Source organism: Chanodichthys erythropterus, chromosome 21, assembly GCF_024489055.1.
Source record: "Chanodichthys erythropterus isolate Z2021 chromosome 21, ASM2448905v1, whole genome shotgun sequence".
NCBI lineage: Eukaryota > Metazoa > Chordata > Actinopteri > Cypriniformes > Xenocyprididae > Chanodichthys > Chanodichthys erythropterus.
The window spans coordinates 11,601,261-11,625,586 of record NC_090241.1 but is presented as its reverse complement, the minus strand read 5'-3'; the positions used below and the strand labels follow the sequence as shown (position 1 = coordinate 11,625,586).

At 43.1% G+C, this 24,326-nt stretch overlaps 1 protein-coding gene across 7 annotated transcripts in view; it reads left to right on the top strand.

The window, feature by feature from the left end:
• quo (quattro) overlaps positions 1-24,326 on the top strand; it is a 66,552-nt gene that overhangs the window by 4,962 nt on the left and 37,264 nt on the right. For 4 of the 7 annotated variants that reach the window (XM_067374204.1, XM_067374207.1, XM_067374203.1 and 1 more), the window contains exons 1-4: positions 3,137-3,235; positions 16,706-16,903; positions 17,874-19,782; positions 20,606-20,764. In XM_067374204.1, the coding sequence (XP_067230305.1) occupies positions 3,206-3,235; positions 16,706-16,903; positions 17,874-19,782; positions 20,606-20,764 (2,296 nt within the window). In that variant the 5' untranslated portion in view covers positions 3,137-3,205. Of the gene's footprint in view, positions 1-3,136; positions 3,236-16,705; positions 16,904-17,873; positions 19,783-20,605; positions 20,765-24,326 lie in introns of those variants that run through there. The other 3 variants (XM_067374205.1, XM_067374202.1, XM_067374206.1) reach the window with 2 other exon arrangements.

Genomic DNA, 24,326 nt, shown 5'->3' with positions numbered 1-24,326 from the left:
CTGTTACTACAGGAACCAGTGCTTCTAACGGCCACTGCAGTGCGACGATAACTTTCCCACTCGCCGATTGGCTCTAATTTAAAAGGCGGGATTTATTCCTCCATATTGTGCGTTGCACTTTCTCCCATTCAAAACAATAAGAGTGACACGTCTTGTGTTATTCTAGTCTTTGCAAAAGATAACCCTATAAAGCAAAAATGGTGAACACACAACTCCCATGATTCCACGTTCCTTCACTGCATCATCAAGCTACGTTTTTGTTATTGTTTTCAATAAGCGACCTCTAGCAATGAAACTTACATATTATGCCTTTAAGTTCAGCTGCTACCTTAAATTTTTAAGTACTGTATAATCAACTTGTTTGTACAAGTCATTTCAACTTAAATTATATTAAGCCTACTTAAATTTTTTTTTATGATATTTCCCCATCATGCAGTGTTTTTAAAAAAAGTCGCCAGCCAGCGGCAGCATTATTGATCAATTTCATAAAACTTTTATGGCCCCTAGAATATTCTGTTGTATAAGAATAAAGCCTCTGCTTTTAAACAACAACAAAAAAAAAAACGTTTTATTCGAGCTTCATGCATTGTTTTTTGTTTTTTATCAAAACTTGAATGAGGGTTTCATAAAAAAAAACATTTTGAACAAAAAGCTGAGGAAAATCACATTTATATCTCTTCATGGGTTCAACATTTCAATCAGTTTTTATGCTGTTGAAAGTTTGATCACATTAGCTTACTTGTGAGTAAACAACTTCTATCTGCTACTTCTGGGCTGTGTCCAAAATCGCTATACCCTATACCCTTAAACGATTAGTTCACTTCTGAATTAAAATTTCCTGATAATTTACTCACCCCCATGTCATCCAAGATGTTCATGTCTTTCTTTCTTCAGTCAAAAAGAAATTAAGGTTTCTGAGGAAGACATTCCAGGATTTTTTTCCATATACTAGACTTCACTGGGGTACAACAGATGGAAGGTCCAAATTGCAAAGTGCATAGACTTGTGCTTTTTGCCCTACCATGGTACTTCTGCCTACATCACACGTGACCTTTCTAATGTGATGCGTGGCAGATTTTTTTATTTTTTAGAAAATGAACAATTGGCTGGAATCGTGTAGAGCCCTTTAAAGCTGCACTGAAACTGCAATTTGGACCTTCAACCCATTGTACCCCAGTGAAGTCCACTATATGGAGAAAAATCCTGGAATGTTTTCCTCAAAAATTTCTTTTTGACTGAAGAAAGAAAGACATGAACATCTTGGGGGTGAGTAAATGATCAGGAAATGTTATTCTTAAGTGAACTAATCCTTTAAATAGGGCACTGTTTGAGGGGACAGCAATTTATAGTGGTGCCCAAAACCACAGTGGACGTTATCGAGTGTGAATCCCACATTGCACCGCAATAAAGAGTGTACACTCAATGGCTAGTGAATGTCCATAATGCACTGTGAGGGTCATGCTGAATGAATTCCCGCATCTGACCAGAAGATGGCGTTTGCAGCTGAATTATCCATCCATTTTCCAAACTGCTAGTTCAATGTGGCTACAGCGTAATATCATACAGGTTTACATTTATTTTTAATTGATTATTAAATGGCTTAATTAAGATTTATACATGCTAGTTTTCACAACAGAGTTCAAGATAAATATTTGCATTACTACTGGAGCTTCCAGTTTGCTAAATTTCAAATGATTAAATAGCAAGCACAAACTATGCAAAAGCGGCAGCCCTTCCGGCGCACTCAGTGTCCGAATTCACTCACTTGTTTTGATTTACTCCTTCAACTGGACTATATTAGTGGACTAATGTAGGGAGTAGTGAATGAGGGTATAGGGGGTGATTTCAAACACAGCTATTTTTGGATCTGGAGATGCTGAACTACTTCAGAAGATCCGTAATAGCGCCCACTACCGTTTAACAGAGAAAACTGGGATTTCCGGAAAAACCTGTTAATGGTGGGGAAGCATTGTGTCAAATGGCAGAAAATCTTGTCAATGGCAGGAAAAGAGTTAATAGGGTTTTGACTGGGCAATAAATCAATATAGTTTTTATTTTTTTCACTATTTAGCCTATACATGTAGATTATCAGGTACATGTTACTATAAAGCCTGCATGTTCTGCATGTGAATAAGCAGTGACGTTTCATCTAAACACAAGTTAAACACCAAAATAATAGGTTTGTTTAACTTTACATATTAAAATGTACTTTTCAAAAAATAAATAAAAAATAATGTTAATTATAATTATTATTATATTAGCTTACCTTATTATTATTATTATTATTATATTACTGCAAATGTTTGTTGCACATTTATTGTTATTAAATTAATTTATTAAATAGTTTATTTTATGTATAAAAGTTAAAAGTTTTATAAATTAATTTAATTAGACCATTTTGATCATCATGATAAATTTGTAAAAATCATAAAACAAAATCAAGAAAAAATACAGCTTAAAACATTTTGTATTACTTTGTCGAGTTAACTGCGTTGCATACTGGGATTGGTATTTACAGATGTGATGCTGCCTTAGGCATTAATTCACATAAAGAGTGTGTCTATGACATGCTAAAATACTGCCTATGTAGGGAGCTCACTAAGTTTTGGAACAAAGCCCCGGATTTGTTTTGGCATACTAAATAAGTCAGTGAGTTACAGCTGTTGAAACACTGTTGGTATGATGCCTTAAGGACAGCTAAAATAAAAAGGAAATGGAAAAGGTTTTTCCTATAGTAAACACAGCAGAGTTAACACAGTATTTTACTGAGGGTAACCACCCAGAGTCTGATATGTCATCAAATATATTTTAAGGACTTTTTTTTTCTTTTTTTTTTTTACAATCACTACAATCATAAACTGGACTGAGATGTTTTGAGCATTTTTCCTAAAAAAAAAGCTTGAGAGCTTCTGACCTTCTGACTTCCTGTCGAGCGCACAAAGAGAAATCTGATGATTTGCGTCTGTTTTCTATTAGCATGTTGTTCATCATCCAGATGTTCCCAGTCACATGGTGTCCCGGTGCCCTATAGAACATCTCGGAAAGAAAGGGATTTTCTGAACGGCACATAAACTGGATTGTCAGATTTATAGACCAGTCATTTTAAATCCAGATTTTTAGGGTATATCTGCCAAAACTGTGTCAATGCTTCCTTTCACGTTTCCACCTGACGCAATGCTCCAAGTATTCTAAAGTTCAGGGAACCATGAGTGATCTGAGCAAGTCTAGAGACGTGGTATGTTCATTCTCTTTTGTGTGTTTTGAATGGCTAATATTTATTTTGGAAACAGGTCCCAGGACCCTCAATCAAAATCCAATGAAATATGATATCCGGGATCATTTGGAGTCAGTTTTGCAGTCTTGGATCTCAGCGAGAAACCACAGAGCATTGCTTCATCAGCAGGACATACTGTGGAGAAAGTCAATAAAATACACGAGCTGTAAAAATAAGTTGGCAGCTTGCAGAGACAGACGTGTTCGCGAGAACTGTGAATGTCAGAGGTTTAATATGTTCTGGAAATAAATGCACAAGTACCGCTAGAGTATCTGTGGGAGATTTATTAAAGATAAACTGATATAAAAGAGAAAACAGGGAAGACAAAATAAGCAAAGACAAAGCACGATAGAAAATCTACACTCATGTATTCGAGCTGCGTGGCATGTGGTGTCAAAATTAAATACCATTATAACTGCTGTCTACACTGGAATTGTCCACTGCATATTTATGCTTTGTATTTATCTCATTAAATGATTTTATTTAGGAATATCTGCATGTCTGCAGCTCATGGATTGCAAAAGATGCAAAGTACTCAAGAAATGTATTAAGGCGATTTATTCTGATCCAGTGAGAAATACATTATGCAGGACAGCATGGTGCGAGCAATGCCAGCATCACTGGTTCGAATCCCAGGGAAAGCAAGAACTGATAAAATGTATACACAGATGTAGCAATACTAACTTTTAGAATTATTTCATTCTAAAACAACGCATGCAAAGTAAATTTTTAATTTCATTTAAAAAGAAGGATTTTATTTTGACTGAACTGCTATGATAACATGCAGTTTTGATTCTTACAGTGTAGACCGGCTCATCGTCTGCATCCATACACTGTGTTAGGGTGTTCTAAACTTGTTATGATTACAGATTCCTCCATGTCTCTTTTTATTAAGTACTTTTACTAGTGAAAGCTGTCTACTACTGTAGTTAGACAATGACACGAGAGGAGAAGACTCAGTTTCACTGCATTCCTTTAAGTATTTGTCCATTTGGATTCACCAAAAAAACTTCATACTGACAGAACAGTACTTTTGTTTGTCTGCAGAGCATAGATTGCAAAAGATGCAAAGAATGCAAGAAATGTATGAAGGCAATTTATTCTGAGCCAAAAAGAAATGCATTATATAATGAGTGTGACCAAGAACATGCAAAGACAAATGATATATTACATAAAAAGTGTTAGTGTGAAAGCAAAGTCTTAAAAACAACAAAAAACAAAATTAGAATCAAAATAACAGATAAGAAGATTAGAACTCTATAAAGAAAAATATGAAGTTGCTGCAAAGAACCAATGAAGAAACTTTATTTTGAAAGCCGCATTCAAGGAGGAGTAGCTTGTCAGATGTTGTAGGTGTATATCTGGTGAGAGTGAGAAAGCTCCATTGTGCCAAACTCCCTCTGTAAGGAGTTAAACCACAGTGGCACAGAGACAAAGACAACACTGTCCTGAAGAGAAAGGAGAGGAGGAAGAGAAGGAGAGCTGCTGGGAGTAGGATTGCAATTTGCTGGAATTTGACAGCTGTAATGAGAGACTTTTCAAACCTTACAGATGATGAACAATCTTGTTCAGGTTATAGTGTTCATCTCAAGAGTGAAGATGGACTTTCTAACTTTTACCACTTGTACTTTTAACATTTTTGCGCTCTTTGTGCATCCCTAAAGTGATTACAGGGCTTGAAAAGAGGATTTTAGAGGCTCTGAGTGCATCATTTGTTCCTTGCCAAATACAAAAGTCAAGACTTATTCTTTGAGCAAAGCATGAATGTGTTTTCAAACAATGTATGACACATTACTGATACTATTCTACTATTGCAGTTTTTCTTCATGTGAGTATTTATTTAACTATGGGCAATTTTGATCCTGTGGACTTAAACTCCCTTAAAACAACTTTCTTAAAACACATTTTTTTTCAACTAATGATGTCCAAAAGTGAACATACATGTGTCACAGGAGAATTCTGACATCATATTGTTATGCAAAATTTCACCATTGTGTAATTTCCTCTAAGGGCCCTATTTTAACACCAGGTTAGGCACGTATGCAGTTGTTATGAGAGCATTAAATTAATTTTTGTGCCATGTCAACATGCATCCAGGCATCTGTGGGTGTATATGGAGGAAATATACTATATTATATATCACAGTGTTTCATTCAATGTACTTTAAATGAAACCCGATTGAAGAATCACGTCTATTCAAAAAGTCTAAACTCAGTCTGTGCATTTGCAGTTTGGGGATTCCACCAAAGTCCATGTCCTAAACCTGAAATTACAGTGGACAATAAAACTTTGCCACTGACACGAGTTACATGTGAATTTTACATTTTAAATATGTATATTTAACATTGGATTTCAGTACACTGTAAAAAAAATCCCAGTAAAATTTACGGTAAAATAACATATTTCATTAACTGATATAATGTTAATTTAGCAACCTAATGAAGTACTAATATCTGTTCCCATTCAGTCGGTCACGTTCGACGTACGTCGGACAGACCGACGAATAGGAATCTCGCTAGAGAGGCCAATCTACTTCGAGTGTAACTAAACGAGCCAATGCACATTGGCATGCAATCATATGCATCAGCTGCTCGCCTCGCAGCGCGGGTATATAATGAGCAGCAGGTGCGTTGCATCTTCAGCTTTTCGCTTCGGAGCCAAACCTTCTATGAAGACAGCTACTGAAAGCGAGTGTGGTGAACGAGTCTCTCTTCAAGACGTCTCTTTGTTGCGAGGTGCAGGCGGACAGCGCAGCAGCGGGGCCGATTCTCCTTTTGTTTTTGTTTTTGCCTTTAATTTGATTGAGCAAAGCTGTAATCAGCGTGAAGGCCGTTCTCACGGCTGGTGAAACGGTGCGCCTAGAGCGCTAAAAAGCTGTTGTTACAGCTGGTAAGAGGAGCGCCTTCAAGGAGAGTGCACACGACAGGCTGCACATTCCCTGTCTGTGCTGCAGCGGCTATTCCCCTGCGTGCTTCAGCACCTAAAAGAGTCAGTCCTTGAAAGAGCTAACACGAGTAGTTCGCGTCTTTTTAAAGATGTCGTTCTACTTGTGTGTTTCTGGATGCGGTCGTTACCTGGCGCCTCGGGATGGTCACCAGCGCTGTATCGCGTGCTTGGGCTTAAGGCACGCTGAGGCAGCGTTTGTGGATGAGTCATGTACCCATTGTGGGAAGATGACCATCGCGGAGTTGCGGTCGAGACTCCACTTTCTGCAAAGGGGTGGAGTCCCGGTCCCGACGCCTCGCTCCAATCCTCCTCAGAGGGTTGCTGCGAGCGGCGGGGCTGGTGACTTGAGGATAACGGTGAGCGCGCTTCCTTCGGGGAACCAACCCCCTAGGAACCCTCCCCCCTCGTGCGCTCCGCAGCCAGTAGAGCTGCCCTCGGAACGTGGTGGACCACCCCAGAGGTGTGTACCATCCGTTTCCTTCGGAGCTCCCCCAGACGACCGGATGTCGATCGCTGCATCGGAGGGTGAGCCTGATACTTCTGGGGAGGATGAGTCGGCGCAGTTGCCTCCTTCGGGGGTGACAACTGTGCCCGACACGGACCCGGAAATGATGGCTATGCTTTCCCGGGCCGCCAACAGGGTCGGGCTCGTGTGGAATCCTCCACCGTGTCCCGAACCCTCGAGGTTGGATGACTGGTATCTCGGGGTGGCCAGGGCTGGTTCTCAGCCCCCCACCCCAGTGCCCTTCTTCCCGGAGGTGCATGAAGAGCTCACGGGCACGTGGACGGCACCTTTTACTGCCCGAAACCGTGTCGGTGGGTCCTCCTCCCTCACCACCCTTGATGGCGGGGCAGCGAAGGGTTACACGCGCATACCCCCTGTGGAACGGGCCGTTGCTATGCAACTGTGCCCTAACTCCACCTGGCGGGGGGAGCCGTCTCTCCCTTCCCGGGCCTGTAAGTACTCGTCGGATCTTACCGGCAAGGCTTATCAGGCCTGTGGGGAAGCTGCCTCTGCCTTACACGCTATGGCGTTGTTGCAGGTCCATCAGGCCAAGGCACTGAGGGACCTGCACGAGGGTGGTCATGATCCACAAGTTCTCCAGGAACTTCGTGCCGCGACGGACCTCGCGCTTCGAGCGACGAAGGTTACGGCGCGGTCAGTGGGTCGTGCGATGTCCACTATGGTGGTCCAGGAATGCCATCTCTGGCTGTGTCTTGCGGACATGAGGGATACCGACAAGGTCAGGTTTCTTAATTCCCCCGTGTCCCAGACCGGCCTTTTCGGCGACGCGGTCGAGAACTTTGCCCAACAGTTCTCGGCTGTACAAAGGCAGTCTGAGGCCATCAGTCACATCCTGCCGAGGCGGTCAGCTGCTGCACCTCCACCGCCGGCGGCACCTCAGACTACCCGTCGCCGAGGGCGCCCCCTGCAGCCGCCCCCGCTCCCGCGCCCCAGCAGCAGCAGCCTCCATCCAAGCGGCGCCGTGGAGCCGGTCGCGGGCGGGGCGCCCAGCCCGTCCAGCCACCCCCCAAGAAGAAGGGTGGCAAGGCCAAGTCCAAGCGGCCCTAGGACGGGCGACCCGGAGATGGAGGGGACTGCTCTTCAGGAGGTGGTGAATGCACCACTCCTTCCCCCGGAGGAGGGCCGGGTGGAGAATCTTTTGTTGTTTCCTTTTGTTCCGCCGCTGGCTCAACGGCCAGCGGTACCCAAATTTTCAAGAAAAGAGCAGTTTCCTTTATCTCCGGGTCCGAAGAGGGCTCGGAGAGCAGTGGGAGGGCTAGAACCTCACCACTCTCATCCACCTCTTCTGTCGCCAGCGGACAGCAGCGAGCAGCAGGTAAGCAAATCCTCGACTGCTCCCTCTGTCCACCCGTGGAGGCAGGTAAGTGTTGCACAGCACACTGTGACCCCGCTTCGGGCCGCCTCACACAGAGAGCCTCCCGGGCCGCGTCCCTGCGTTCCACCTCGCTGCCCCGCGGCGGGTACGCCGGTGGTCCCCTTGGTGCCGCTGGTGCGGTCTCTGGGAGCCTGGCTAGCGCTCCCCAGTCCGTCTCGCTGGCTCCTCCGGACCATCAGGCTCGGCTATGCGATTCAGTTCGCCCGGCGTCCCCCAAGTTCAGGGGCGTCCTCTTCACTTCAGTGAAAGATGTCGATGCCCCTGTTCTGCGTGCGGAGATTGCAGTCCTACTGGCGAAGGACGCGATAGAGCCGGTCCCTCCAGCCGATTTGAGGTCAGGGTTCTACAGCCCCTACTTCATTGTACCCAAGAAAAGCGGCGGGTTACGACCGATCTTGGACCTGCGAGTTTTGAATCGGAGCCTTCACAAGCTACCGTTCAAAATGCTTACGCAGAAACGCATTTTCGAGTGCATCCGTCCCCGAGATTGGTTTGCAGCGATCGACCTGAAGGACGCGTACTTTCATGTTTCGATTCTTCCGCGACACAGGCCATTCCTGAGATTCGCGTTTGAAGGTCGAGCATATCAGTACAGAGTCTTACCCTTCGGGCTGGCCCTGTCTCCCCGCGTCTTCACGAAAGTCGTGGAGGGAGCCCTTGTTCCCATGAGAGAACAGGGTGTTCGCATTCTCAACTACCTGGACGACTGGCTCATTCTAGCACAGTCTCGGGATCAGTTGTGCGAACACAGGGACTTAGTGCTCAGGCACCTCAGCCAGTTGGGGCTTCAGGTCAACTGGGAGAAGAGCAAACTCGCCCCAGTGCAGAGGATCTCTTTTCTCGGTATGGAGTTGGATTCGGTCGAACGGGTAGCACGCCTCACAGAGGAACGTGCTCGGTCGGTGTTGAACTGCCTGAATACGTTCAATGGCAGGACAGCGGTCCCACTGAAGTTTTGTCAGAGGCTCCTGGGGCATATGGCGGCTGCAGCGGCTGTAACACCGCTCGGTCTGCTTCATATGAGACCGCTTCAGCACTGGCTTCACGGCCGAGTCCCGAGATGGGCGTGGCAACGCGGCACGTTCCGGGTGCCAATCACTCAGGAGTGCCGCCGAACCTTCAGTCCGTGGTCGGACCCTTTGTTTCTCCGGGCAGGAGTGCCCCTAGAACAAGTGTCCCGGCATGCTGTGGTTTTCACAGATGCTTCTGCCACCGGCTGGGGTGCCACGTACAACGGGCATGCAGTCTCAGGGGTTTGGACGGGACCCCATCTGCATTGGCACATCAATTGCCTCGAGTTGCTGGCAGTACGCCTTGCGCTGAGCCGCCTCAAAGGCCTGCTTCGCGACAAGCATGTACTGGTCCGTACGGACAACACTGCGACCGTTGCGTACATCAACCGCCAAGGTGGTCTACGCTCCCGTCGCATGTCGCAACTCGCCCGCCATCTCCTCCTGTGGAGTCGGAAGCATCTGAGGTCGCTTCGCGCCATTCATGTCCCCGGTGTGCTCAACCGTGTGGCCGACGAGCTATCACGAGCTGCGCTGCCCGGAGAGTGGCGACTCCACCCCCAGGTGGTTCAGCTGATCTGGAGAGAGTTCGGAGAGGCTCAGGTAGACCTGTTTGCCTCACCAGAAACCTCCCACTGCCAGTTGTTTTACTCTCTGACCGAGGGAACACTCGGGACAGACGCACTGGCTCACAGCTGGCCCCGGGGCCTGCGCAAATATGCGTTTCCCCCAGTGAGCCTACTTGCACAGACCCTGTGCAAAGTCAGGGAGGACGAGGAGCAGGTCTTGTTAGTTGCGCCTTACTGGCCCAACCGGACCTGGTTCCCAGAACTCTCACTCCTCGCGACAGCCCCTCCCTGGCCCATCCCTCTGAGGAAGGACCTCCTCTCTCAGAGATGGGGCACTCTTTGGCACCCGCGTCCAGACCTCTGGAAACTCCATGTCTGGTCCCTGGACGGGACGCGGAGGTTCTAGGTGACTTACCCCCCGAGGTACTTAACACCATCACTTCGGCACGTGCACTGTCTACGAGACGTGCTTACGCCTCGAAGTGGAACCTGTTCGTCGAGTGGTGCTCTTCTCGCCGAGAAGACCCCCGAAGATGCTCGATCGGTGTCGTGCTTTCCTTCTTGCAGCAAGGGTTGGAGCGTAGGCTGTCCCCCTCCACCCTCAAAGTCCATTCTGCTGCTATCTCCGCTTACCACGACCACATAGATGGCAAATCTGTTGGTCAGCACGACCTGGTCGTCAGGTTCCTTAGGGGGCGAGACGGTTAAATCCTCCTCGTCCCCCCTCCATACCCTCTTGGGACCTTACTCTGGTGCTCAGAGCACTCCAGATTGCTCCCTTTGAGCCTTTGCTGTCAGCAGACTTAAAGATTCTCTCTATGAAAACTTTGCTGCTGGTGGCATTGGCCTCCATCAAGAGGGTAGGGGACCTGCAGTCATTTTCGGTCGACGAATCGTGCCTTGAGTTCGGGCCGGGTGACAGCCACGTGGTACTGAGACCCCGGCCTGGCTATGTGCCCAAGGTTCCTACCACTCCCTTCAGGGATCAGGTGGTGAGCCTGCAAGCGCTGCCCTCGGAGGAGGCAGACCCAGCCCTGGCTTTGCTCTGTCCAGTTCGCGCCTTGCGACTGTACATAGACAGAACTCGAAGCTTCAGGACCTCAGACCAGCTCTTCGTCTGTTACGGAGGCCAGCAGAAGGGAAAGGCTGTCTCCAAGCAGAGGATGGCCCACTGGATAGTGGATGCCATCGCCCTGGCTTACCAAGCTCAGGGCGTGCCCTGCCCGCTCAGGTTGCATGCCCACTCCACGAGAGGTGTGGCATCCTCCTGGGCGCTGGCTCGTGGCGCCTCGCTAACAGACATTTGTAGAGCTGCGGGCTGGGCGACACCTAACACGTTCGCTAGATACTATAGCCTTCGTGTCGAGCCGGTCTCCTCCCGTGTTCTCGCCTCAGGTCAGAGGCACGGAGAGGCCCCGGCTTAGTGTCGGCTTGCTGCGCTACATGCGCATTCTATTCTCCAGAGAGTCCCTACGGGCAGACCCTGTTGAGTCCTCCGGTTACCCTTCGGCAGCCGACGTGGCGGAGCGTCTGGCGCCAGGCCTATACTCCGTTGTATCCTTGAGAACCGGATTTAGGCTGGGTTCCATATGTGTGACCCTACGGGGATCCCATATGGCTTTTTCCACGGCTGCTCCTAAACGAAGCCCGTGTCTTTCCCTCTGGGAGAACCCATCTCTCACCGAGTGGAGTCACCCCAGTTCTTCCATATGTTGTACAACCTACAAGGTTAGTCCATATGTACTTATCCATATAACTCCTTCGGGGAAGGATATGGCTTCCGCAGCGTTCCTTATCGCATGTAAGGCTACGCTTTCCCAGCGTTATCCAATTGTCGCACTGAGTGGGTTTTGGGAACAACAGTGATCGACCCTCTCTGCGTGAGCCTGGTCCCACCGTCCTTAGGCAAGGGGGTTCAGGTGGCTCACGACAGAGCGCTGGAAGAGGGCAGCCCCTGTGGCGCTTTGGTAGGGATTCCTATTCGTCGGTCTGTCCGACGTACGTCGAACGTGACCGACTGAATGGGAACGTCTCGGTTACATAGGTAACCCTCGTTCCCTGAAGGAGGGAACGGAGACGTACGTCCCGTCGCCACAGGCGTTGTCCTGCTGATGCTGCCGCCTGCTGGGTTCGGCTCCTCAGCGAAAACCTGAAGATGCAACGCACCTGCTGCTCATTATATACCCGCGCTGCGAGGCGAGCAGCTGATGCATATGATTGCATGCCAATGTGCATTGGCTCGTTTAGTTACACTCGAAGTAGATTGGCCTCTCTAGCGAGATTCCTATTCGTCGGTCTGTCCGACGTACGTCTCCGTTCCCTCCTTCAGGGAACGAGGGTTACCTATGTAACCGAGACGTTTTGTACCTTTATAATACACTGACAGTCGCCAAACACAGTGGTGATAAGAGTCACATAATGAATCAAAGTTCATCACAAGCAGATTTTGTTGTCAAGCTGAGAAGGACAACACTAACATATAGAAGGTGCACACAGTGTCATTCACACACACACACTAAACACCATCATGGTAACATGCATGAAATTTTAAAAATGCAATAAACATTAATTTAACAACATTAGATGTAACATAAAACCCTAATGTACATAACTGATTAGAAAAAAATTAGAAAAACTAAGAAGAAACAGTTATTTCAACAAAAATATATCAAATGTGAAGTGTCACGCAGGGAATTGTGGGAATGTCAATTTACATTTTTTCACTGTAAATTTTACAATGAATTTTTCACTTTCAAAAACTGTGAATTTAACGGTATTTTACCGTAAAATTACATTAAATGTACAGTTAGATCTATTACAGTTATTCACCGTATATAGTACGGAAACTTTCTGTAAACCAATTAACAGTTTTTCACCGCAGCATTTTTACAGTCTTTTACTGTTAAAATCATGGTAATTTTTTACAGTGTAGGGTTACACTCACATGACACTGCAGTTCACAATTACAAAAGTTTATTATTTGCATTAGTTTTAAAGGCTTGCCGGTTAAACATTTAATTTGCACGCTGTTCTGACATGCTTTTCTGAGCGGGTACACCCGATGCGCGTGCACACTAAAAGCCTGTCAAACAGCATGTGAGTACTGATCTATGTTTTTGCTTGTCATTGCGCTTATACTATCAAATACACACAAGGTTTTCATAAACACAGTCGATTATGATTATGTGAAAGTAAACAGTTGGGAGAAAACCAGATGTGTGTCTGTATATTAGATCTGTGCATGAGGTCTTAAAGTGACAGCAGCCTAATAAACCTGCTTCCTTCCATTAATGTTTATCAAACAACAAAAGAAAAAGAGAAAATCACTTACTGCTCTTCACTAAATAACTTCAGTAGCTTTAATAACAATCAGTGTATATATAATTTATACAGTTAAGTCTAGAGTTTTATTTCATTTTTATAAGACAGATAGTTCTGCCCCTTGACTCTGATTGGTTGATTTTATTTCATGAAAGTTGCATTGATACATATTTTTGGCTTTAATATTTATATTGTGTGGTAACCGTTTTATAAACCAATTAGCCCTGTGAAGCCGTGGTTTACAGTGAATTTATAACAGCCAAGGGGGTTTTAGCAAGCACCACTAAATACAAGGCTGCTGAAAAACGTTTGTTGTGCATTTATGAAATCATCTTATGCATCAGAATTAATGACAGCTGAGCTCTTGTTGAGCTCTTGTGTTGTTTAATTACAGATTTATGCACTGCCAAATGATAAGATGATTTTGCAACAGATATTTAGATTTAATTGAGAGTTGTCATGCCAAAACTGTACTGCTAAAATGTAGGTTCCTGCAGGTGAGAAGACAGACAGAGGATTATTCATATAAAGTGCTTCAAAGTGTTTCTACACGCATGAAAAACTGACCCTATTAACATCTCCAGATATCAAATGAGCCAGAGTTCAGCCAAGGGCTTCGTCTAAGGGTTATATTTACAAAAACACTGAAAAATGCATATGACAGTCTCCTGAACGCAAATACCAGACTACAGGAACAACGCCAGGCCCCAGATACACTTCATTTGGGATCCTGAGGATTTGTTAAATGAAGTATGACTTGGACGTGTTTTTAACACCAAGGTGTGGACGAGTAACAGGAGAAGTAATGGAGGTAAACAGAATAATGGGCCAAAAGCCATGGCAAGATTGTGATCTCAATCACGTAGATGTGCACATTTCTACTGAAGAATAAAGGGAGAGGATGGGAAAGAGGTTCGACATGCTCCCAGGTCGGACCACCCTGAACAAGACACTCGCATGGCCCAGACAAACTACTTTGGTTAATGATTAAACAAAAAGGCTATTGTGTCTTTTCACAATCTTTCACAATTATTAATCATTAATCAAAGTCCTGTTCTAATTCTGTTTGGGATCATAAGATATACAGGGGAAGATGGGGAAAGATGCATCAGTCAATGTGTTATTAAGGGAAATAAATAAAAATATTTGCTAAATTAGTTGCCATATACCACAAAATGTAAAATTATTTACTACTGGGATAAGATGGTCCCCTACCTGGGGCATGGATGTTTAAATGACTTTTGATATCACTCTTAATAACATTTACATATTTTTAAAGTGTCATTAATGTAAATACTAAATCATCTGCTCTATTTAAAATTGTGTTTTGACAATTTAGTTGAATATTTGAATAAGCGATGACAGAAAAAGCAGAATCCCAGTAAAAGTGATTCAGGTACATTTATTTTATAACTTCTATATGGGCATATACATATTTACATATTTAACTGCTCATATTTTAATTGAAGATATGTCATATTAGCAACATTATGAATTCAAATTGAATGAAGGTTTTAAAGGGATAAATCACCCAAACATGAAAATTCTGTCATCATTTACTCACCCTCAAGTTATTCCAAACCTGTACGAGTTTCTTTCTTGTGCTGAACACAAAATAAGATATTTTGAAGAATGTTGGTATAACCAAACAATTTAAAGTCCCCATTGACTTCCATAGTATTTTTGTCCTGTACTATGGAAGTCAATGGGGACTACCAACAGTTTGGTTACCAGCATTCTTAAAAATATCTTCATTTTATCTTCAACAGAAGAAAGAACTTCATGCAGGTTTATAACAACTTGAGGGTTAGTAAATGATGACAGAATTTTCATATGTGAGAGAACTAACCCCTTTAATGAAAAGTGAAGATGTCTGAAATACACATCTAATTCATGGGATTATTGAATAATAACCTCATGAAATACAGTAAGTGTTAAATTAAAAAATAACAACAGTAGTAACAACATGCCGAAATGCTTTATCACAAATCACTGAAAGAAAGTCTAGTGCAGATAAACATCAATCTGTACATACTTCTTAGATGAGTACATGACAAGGCAGACATCTGATGTCTGTATCATTCAACAACAAACACAGCAGAGCTCAAACTGGGGGTTTTCCGTTGATTCGACCAACTGCAGGCTTTGAGGAATCATTCTTGTCTGTAGCACAAATGGTATAAACTTCAAAAAGTTGAAGACTTTCACTAACCCCAAGTTGAAGACAAATTACTAAGACCAAGTATGAATAATAATAATAATAATAATAATAATAATAGTGATGCTGTCTTAGCCAACATCACTTACTGTAACTACTGTCAGGCCTTTACATTGTAATCAATGTTAATGAAAACTAAAATGAAAACTTAATCTGAAATGTATTTTCGCTATTCCAAAACTAGCTGAAATAAAATAAAAAATGGTCACAAATTAATGTTTTAGACTGTGATAAAGTACTAAAATAAAAACTGACATAAGAAATCTAAACTAAAAATAAATAAATAAACAGAATCTAACAATGAGAGTGAAGCTATTGAAAACTAAACTAAACTGAAAATAAAATGCATAAACTTAATTAAGAACTACTAACCCTGGTCTGGTAAACTGTTATATAATAACTTAGACATTACATTTTTTTTTTTTTTCTTGAAACGGAAGGGATTTGTTTATGTTTGTTCTTTCCTAAGCAGACATAAACTTCCTGTGTGAGATCACACTCAGGTCCTGTAATCATTTTAACCAGGAAGCCAGTAAGTCTGTTGAGCCAAAAGATTAATAGACTAAACTCAAAAATATCTTAACATGACTAAAGCATGCATTTCTTTCCATGGTCAATCACTGCACTGCATAAAAATTGTTTTACACATGCAGTTTAAGAGATCCAACCTCAAAGCAGCAGTATAGTAATCCATTATGTAACAGGTTGAGTCTGTTTAAGGTTTAACCCAAGGTCATCCAGACTTCACTTAATTTACACACAGCATTCCCTGTGCTCTTCCCACATCTGCTTTGTAAATTATTCCAAGTCGGACACTTAAAATGTGAACCCAACGTCCTCATTACAAAGGACTGACTGAGAAACATGTAAGATAAATATGTGGGAAAGCAAATATGAGGCAGTCACTCAGCTGTAATTCTTCAGATGTGCATGAACATGGATGTTTCTATATTATGCACACTTGCTCGGTACATAAACACTTGCATAAACACTCTCAGCAATGTCCAGACCATGTGTTTTCTTTGTTCTACCTTGTTTTAGATGTCTGCTAATGACACAAAAACTAACATACTTAGCATTGTGATTTCTTCCATATGATAGCATTGCCTGTCTTCTCCACTTACAATGGACTGAGAAAGAGACACATTGCTTTCATATGGTGGACAACAGAATGGAAGATGTGGATTTGACTAGGCCAAAACAGTGAAACCTTGACATGACACAAGTGTTATTGTCTCTTCGTCTGGCTCTGTAACAAGTGACATTCAGGAGGGGTTGAAATTATGAAAAGGTTTTTGCCACAGGCATTTCACAAAAACCTCATTTTACATCTTTAGAAAAAGCATTTAGGGCTTATGTACAATAACTGCAGTATCATATATCATGTTATGTGTATCCTGGTATATTTTTATACAAGGAATACAGTAACTAACACACAAATAAATCTCTCTCTTTCTTCACCTCAGAACCCTTCCTCTTTGGACTGGTCCATTCAGAGCGCCCTGTCGTCTCTTTTCCCTCCGTTTGAGGCTACCGCTCCTACTGTTCTCAGCCAACTCTTTCGCACCATTGAGGAACGTTACCATGGAGATGCACTGCAGTGCCTGCTGAACTTCCTTATCCCAGCCAAACATATCCTAGAGAGCGTGCAGCAAGCTGCCTGTGTGAGTACAACCCACTAATCACAGCAAAAAATAAGACCATTGGATTTAAAATTCAACAGCACCTTAGAAAAAGCCAACCATCTAAAAATGTCAAATAGCCTACCTACCAAGTGACTTGCTTTAATTTAATAATTTAAGGAAAGATTCACCCAAAGATTCAAAATGTGTCATTATATACTCAGCCTCACATCATCCCAACCTGTATTATTTTATTTTTTTTACTTCCTTGGGACACGTTCCATAGGCTTGTGCACTATATTCCAAGTCTTCTGAAGCCATACACTAAGGTTTGAGAAGCTGAAGCAAAGAGAAAAAGTTTCAGTGTATAATTCTTTAAGGTAAATTGGGTAATTTCACAGAATTGCAAAAATAGTGTTTCATACACTCATTGTTTGGGCAAACAGGTAGTCACAATCAAACAAGCATCTTCCACATTTCAACTATAAATTTAGGTTTATTCCTCACAAAGCTAACATGAAGGTTCAGAAGAGTTGGAATATGCAGTAGGGTGGTATGAACTACTTTTATGGTGCTTTTTGGATCCTGGAAGGCCATGCTCACCATATGCTTTGAGTGTATGGAAAAGGACAGTGTGAATGACAGTGTGAGTCAGTTATGTATTTTCATGTTTGGGTGAACTAAGCCTTTAAAAGGTAAAGCATGTTAGGGGCAAGATGAAAGCAGTTTCTTGTGCAGACATTTCTTCCATGTGGACTTTTATGGCACATATCCCACATGCTACTTATCCTTGTCCACTCAGCACAAGATTTTGTTTTGTTTTATCTTCAGAAAGAACAAAGGCCTTCCAAGGCCGCTTCTTCTGAAGGGGATTCAAGAATGCTTGCATGCAAGCCAATAAACGGCATCAAGACCCAAGCCATTAAGAATCTGGTGGTCATAAAATCTGTCAATCCAAAATTATCTGCATGTCAACAAACCAGCTTTGCTCTTTCTCTATCTCTCCCACTAGGCTGCATACTCTGATGTCCTATTCCGGTGTGAGGGTTGGCCATTGTGCCTGAGAGATCGTGTGGTGATCCAACTCGCCCCCATCAACCCTTTACTGCTCCGACCTGGAGATTTCTACTTGCAGGTGGAACCCTTTGGAGAACAGTCAGCCCGAATCGTCCTCAAAAGTCTTCTTGTGCAGGAAGACCTTCTGGGGCAGGAGAATCTGGTACTGCAAGCAGGCTCCAGGGTGCTGGAGGGTCCTGCAATTGAGGGGACGCCTATCCCGGAAACATCCTATCCAAGCATATTCACTGAGTCTTGGCTAAGGGAAATAAATGAGGGACGACAGGGAAAACCTCTATGTCAGTGTGTGCTTTCCTCTGACCAGGGTGTTGTAAAGGTACCTTGGACCGAAGTTGCCAACCCGGAATTCCTTGACAGGCCCAAATCTAACATCTGGCCTGAAACACAGACAAGCTCATTTGAAACTCTCCGCGTGAAAGATCTTGAAACTGAGATTTCCGAGAACGAGTCACAGTCACAGGTACCTGTAGACTTCTTACCGCTTGAAATGGAAACTAAGATCCTTCCAGCAAAAGATGGGATGGCGGTTTCTGTTCAGCAGGTGGAGGGTGGTAGCAGACTGGTGAAGGTTGATCAAGGACATCCAATCAGCAGTTTTGCTGGAAAACCTGTTGGCTGGGTCTCTCCTAATACCTGGGACAGCAGGCACAACCGAGAGCTGGAAGGAGAATATGTGGATCTGTTGGAGTTTAACAAGGAGAAAGAGACTTTGGTCCTCAACAAAATAGCAGTCGCTACAAAACCATTGGGCTTCAAGCTAGTCAGGGCAGCTCAACCTGCCCCAAAAAGCAACGTTAACTTGTATGATGAGGACTGCAATCCCTGCATGCAAAACAAACAGCCATCTGAGATAATGCAAAGTGATCCAGAATCCAAATGCAGGTATCGTCAATCTTATGTGGCAGCTCTCCGAAACCCAGTGAATTTTGAGAGATCAAGTATGCTTCCTTCTCTAGATGAAACAAGGAGAGATGTAGAGGAGCTTGAGCCAAGCTGTGAGGGATATGGAGTTGGCCTTAGACTTAAACCTTCGAGTTGTAAATTTGGCCAGACACCAAACCAAGCAGACAGAAACCCGATGCAATCCTTTGAGAACTCAGCCCAACAAAAGCAAAGCCCTAAGTTCTCAACCCAGTCAAGTCAGTGTGTACCTCATGACTGTATTTCAAGAGAAAATGCAGAGTCTCTTGACCAACATATGACCCAACAGATCCCAGCAAGACAACAACGCAAGTCATTCCTCACTGGGCAACAGGATCTCCATCAGACTGTACTAGGAACTAAGGCATTACCAGACAAAAGACATTATTGTCTGAACAACTCTTTTAGACAAGATTCATTTCAGATGCGGATTAGCAGCCAGAAGCACGCCAAAACACAACACTTACCCAAAATGGGACTCAGGGCTTTACCTGACCACAGTGGTCACAGACAAGATGCTAATCTATGTTTGCAGGGTTTCAATCCAATTCAGCATTCACAAAACAAGCTAACACACGCCTCTGAACAAACACCTACTCTATTTCAGCCCCAGTGCAGTCAGATCCTTTTCCAAAATGAGAACAGACATTTGGACTACAAAGTCCTCTGTGATGACAGACATTGTGGAAAAGGCCTAGGTTCACCTGTACAGGTGATCAAAGGTAAAAGCAGGTCTAAATCCCGCTCATCCTCTTCAGTCTCGGAAACAACCAGAGAGTGTCTGCAATCACACAAGCCGACCAACAGAAGCCGCAGTGATGTCTATCCAGAGATCATCCCCATGTTGCCTGCTATCCAGGGAATTAAACACACAGCTAACTTGGTGTCCCCAAAATTAAACAGACGACAAGAAGCAAGAAAGGGTGAGTTAAGTTAGACCACTGCATGTGAAAGGGACTTGTGCATGTGAATTGTTACAGGAATTTAAAAGAAATGAATAAGAAGAAATATTCTAAAAATTCTTTCTGTGGTTCCTTGCTGTGTGTCAACTAATTGCATACAGATTTTTAGCCCACATCTCACTTTGTTGTTAAAAGAACATCTGAAGCAACATCTGAAGCCAGACCAACATGCTGTTGCTTAGATCTTTATCTTTAAATGAAAAGCTTGTTCAAACATGACTGATATGAACAGTCGTTTGTACAAAAGCAACTACAACTATGAGGCCATGTCTAGTTGCCGTCTGCCATGACACATATCGACTGATTTACAGACGACCTTGACCCTGGTCCTCTGCTGAGGAGAAAATATACTCTTCTCAAAGGTCATCTTGAAAGAGTGCAATGTGACACTGGCCAAAGGTCAGGAGCGTGCACACGGCACAGTGTTCCACAGGGGAATTTCTGCAGTCCTTCATCTGATCTCTTTCTTCAGAAGAACAGAATGAAAGCATTCATGAGGACCAAGAGCCAGAGCAGCGAACAGAAATAACTACATCCCCCCCGTTTATGGGGAAGCTGTTAGATGTCTTTGTAAATGGGGAGAGGAGGACCATGGCTTTAGTTTACAAATCATTTTTTCCTAAAGATTTTCTAAAGGGGAGATCAACAGCTCCATCTAGCTGTGACACACATTAGATTTTCACTCATGCAGTAAGTTCAGAAAAGGTCCGAAAGGTTGAATTAGGTTTTTAATCACCATCTTTATCAATGTTGAAAATAAAAGTCATTTTCTCATCTTTCAAAGAAGTCTCCTCATCTGAACAAGCTGGAACACCAGTTGTTAATGGAGTAGAGCTCCAGAAATCACACCCTGATCAGTCTGAGAATAGAGTTCAGGAAACTCTCCTTTCCCAGGACCCCACAATCAAGACCCTTCTCCAGCTAGGCATCATCTGTCTACCAGGTATGCCTGCTAATTAATTCTTAATTATGAAGTTATGTGTTGATTTATGTGTTGTGGTGTAGTGGTTAAAGCTCAGGGATATTAATGATCCTTGCAAAGACTAATCTAAGTCTAAGATAACTGTGCCTTTAAGCAAGACACTCGAGCAAGAACTGTTAATCCAAAAACAAAAATGTTCAAATTTACTCAGTCTCATCAACAACAAACAAAAAAACTAACAAATAAATAGAATTAGTCCATATGACTTCTGAAGCCACATGATACAGTAGCTTTGTTTGAGAAACAGACACAAGAGAACCAAAGGTGCAATTGATTAATTCAATACAGGCCTGAATAATATTTGAGAGCTCTGGTTGAAAGGAAGATCACATCAGTGATAAATGACTGAATTTAAGTCTGTCTGTTCTCACACAAGACTATCATATGACTTCAGAAGACTTAGAATATAACAGAAGCTGTATGGGCTACTGTTATCATGCTTTTTTATTCAAACTTAATCATCATGCACTTTTACTGCATTTGAAAAGAGCACTTTGAAAATTCTGCCTAACATCTCATTTTGTGTTCAACCAAACAAGACAAAAATACAGAATATAAATAATGAGGGTACAGAAGAAAACACCTTAATGAGAAAACAACATAATAAAAGTCTAAACATAAACGTTTTCTTTTGTATGTAGTACTGCTAAATAATGATTGAGGAATTTTTTTTTTACTTTGACCAGATAAATGTTGAGCAACAGTCAGGCTTTTTCACACAGAAAATGTGAGGAAAAGCAACTAATGCTATTTTGAGGACACAAAAAAAAATTACATCATGATCACACACACACACACACAAAAGAATGATAATGCAATGCCTTTTAGGGCTTCTGTATGAGGGTGAGTAAATTATACATATGTGAGAGAAGTAGGCTAATCCCTTAACACCCAGATTCAGGGGGTCTGAACCAATAATGTTAATCCTATAAAGTTACTTTTGATGAAATACCTCTAAATGATCACTTGCTGCTAAATTTTGCACTTTAAACATACAGTAGGTTGCACATTCCACTCTAGATAAAGCTAAATGCATGCATCAAATGTAAATGCTGAGTAAAGAGGAAAAGTTCTGACTTCTCTTTTTGACGATTTTTGAGGGCTGAGTATGACTAAGTATATGCCCCCAGTTTCACAGACAAGGCTTAAGCCTAGTCCCAGACTAAAATACATGTTTGAGCTGTTTTTACTGAAAGCAACTTGCTCTGACATATTTTAAAATATGTCAGTGCCATTGTTTTGTCTCAAGATGCACACAAGTACTGTTTTTTCTAAGGCATGTTTATAAAAGCTACTTAACCCTTTAACGCGTACGATCACACCGGTGTGATCAGTCTTGGCTGGCCCCAGAAGCGTACGATCACACCGGTGTGATTAGAACGTTCAGTGCATTATGTGATCAACTGCCAAATTCAAATGTGCGTGCGCGCTTTAACGGGCGCTAAACCAGAGACGGACACGCGCAGCGCTTTTCATATATCACATATATGCAGTGTTTTCAACCAAATAATGTTCCTTTCAGGTTTCAGACATTTAGATGCACATGAGTACTAACAAAACAATATATTTAGAGTTTGTAAAATACACAATGATGTCTATAGAAGCGGAAATAACAACCCTTTCCATTATAACTTGACAACACGTTTAATTCATATCAGATACACATTGTGAAAGTAACTTAAAAGCTTACTCTATTCTTCCCCAGTTCACCGGCACACTTACTTTCATGCATTTCGGGAGAAGTGGATAAATTCACGGGTTGTAAATCCAACAGATCCGATTCTCTGTGCGGCGCAAACTAACATGGCGGCGCCCATCGCTCATATGGCTCAACTAACGCGATCATTATGAAGGTGTTTAAACAGCAAAACACATCCACTTGCACATATTTGGCAATCGGAATATTAGATATTTCATGCTATAGTTAACAAATTTGTGAATATTTTGAATAAAAAAGGAAAAATTAAATGAAAGCAGATCATCAGTCATACAGTGCTGCGGTGTGTCACGTAACAAGCAATGACGCGTCACCATGGAAACCATAAAGTGATACGTTCTAAATAACGGTCGCCTTAAAAAACTCACGCTGGGGGGTCAGCCAGAATATTTGAAACTTACGTGCGAAAGGGTTAAATGTCCTAATTTAACTAAGGCCCAATCCTGGTTTAATCTAAACCCTGTCTGTGAAACCATTGGCCTGTTGCATGAAGCTAGTTGAAAAAACTCAGAGTTTCAGACTAGGTTTAGGGTTGACAAATCCAGATAAATCCAACCTGGTTTAGATCAGGATCAGCTGGTGCACAACGCTCAGTATAAACTTTCTCTGTCAATTCAAGATTGAGCAGGTTAGCAATGTAGCGTAAGTTACCAAAGCAATGAAACCTGCTAAAAGCTAATCCACCTTCATAACTAATCTTGAATTTACCTGGGTAGAAACTGAAACCGGCTTTGTGCAACAGGCCACAGGCCATAGAGTTTGCAATGAGATGTTTACAAACAGTTCACCGTCTCACAGTGGTAACCATGCAGCCATTTGCAATCCCAGTACAGAAAATACACAACTTTTACTGTATATCTGTCTGTCTCCATTCAGTGTTTAACCCAGACAAAGGTCACCTGTTTGCTTTTGCTCCTAAATTCTGTCATGTTCGTTGCCAAAATGGCAAAGATATTCCACGCTCAAGCACACACGCACACAAAATATGAACAGTCCCTGCAAACACGTCCAGTTGGGGCCCACATGGGCCTCGCTTGGGCTAGTTGGGCTTCGGCTGGGCATGGGCTCAGGGTGGGCTGTTGTTGTTGGGCCCCACATGGGCAGTAGATAGGCTAAAGGGCTCCATTCAAAATTGACTGTCAGACATGGATGCTATTTTTAACAATATAGACTCTGGGCTAGGTCCACTTTTTATACAAATTTTATTAGATTAGCTGCTGTCTGTAACATTTTTGTGTGTTTTAAGATTTACAAAAATTTTATAATGAAAATGTACAACATTCATTTTCAATCCATCCATCTAACAATCAATTTTCCTAACCGTGTTTTTGTCTTACCCCGAATCATTATACATTTATAATAAGTGTTTATATTAGGACTATTTCAGGCCGGTCAAGTAGGAATCGCTGCGGAGGAGCAAAGTCCCTGCGTGACTCGTCATAGACGTATCTCCGGCTGCAGTGTTCTTCCGCAAGAATAATTCTGTTTATTAATCGCTAGAGCGCCAAATTGGAGACTGCAGCTAAACAGTTGTCTTAAGAACGTTGTACGAGTTTCAAAAGACAAGTTTGTACGGGTTTCCCCACAAAATGTTCAAACCGTAAGCAGTGCGCACTCTGTGCAGCGCACATCTGGAAAGCTCAACCCCCATCGCCGAGCGAAAGAATCTGCCCAGCAACAACTTTGCCGCCTTTCAGTAGTCTGCTGTCCGTTAAGGATCCTCGAGTTCACCGGTGTCGTCGTGTGGACAAAAGGCAGGTAAGAGTATAATAAACTTGGGGATGATTTTACCACATGATGTTAACC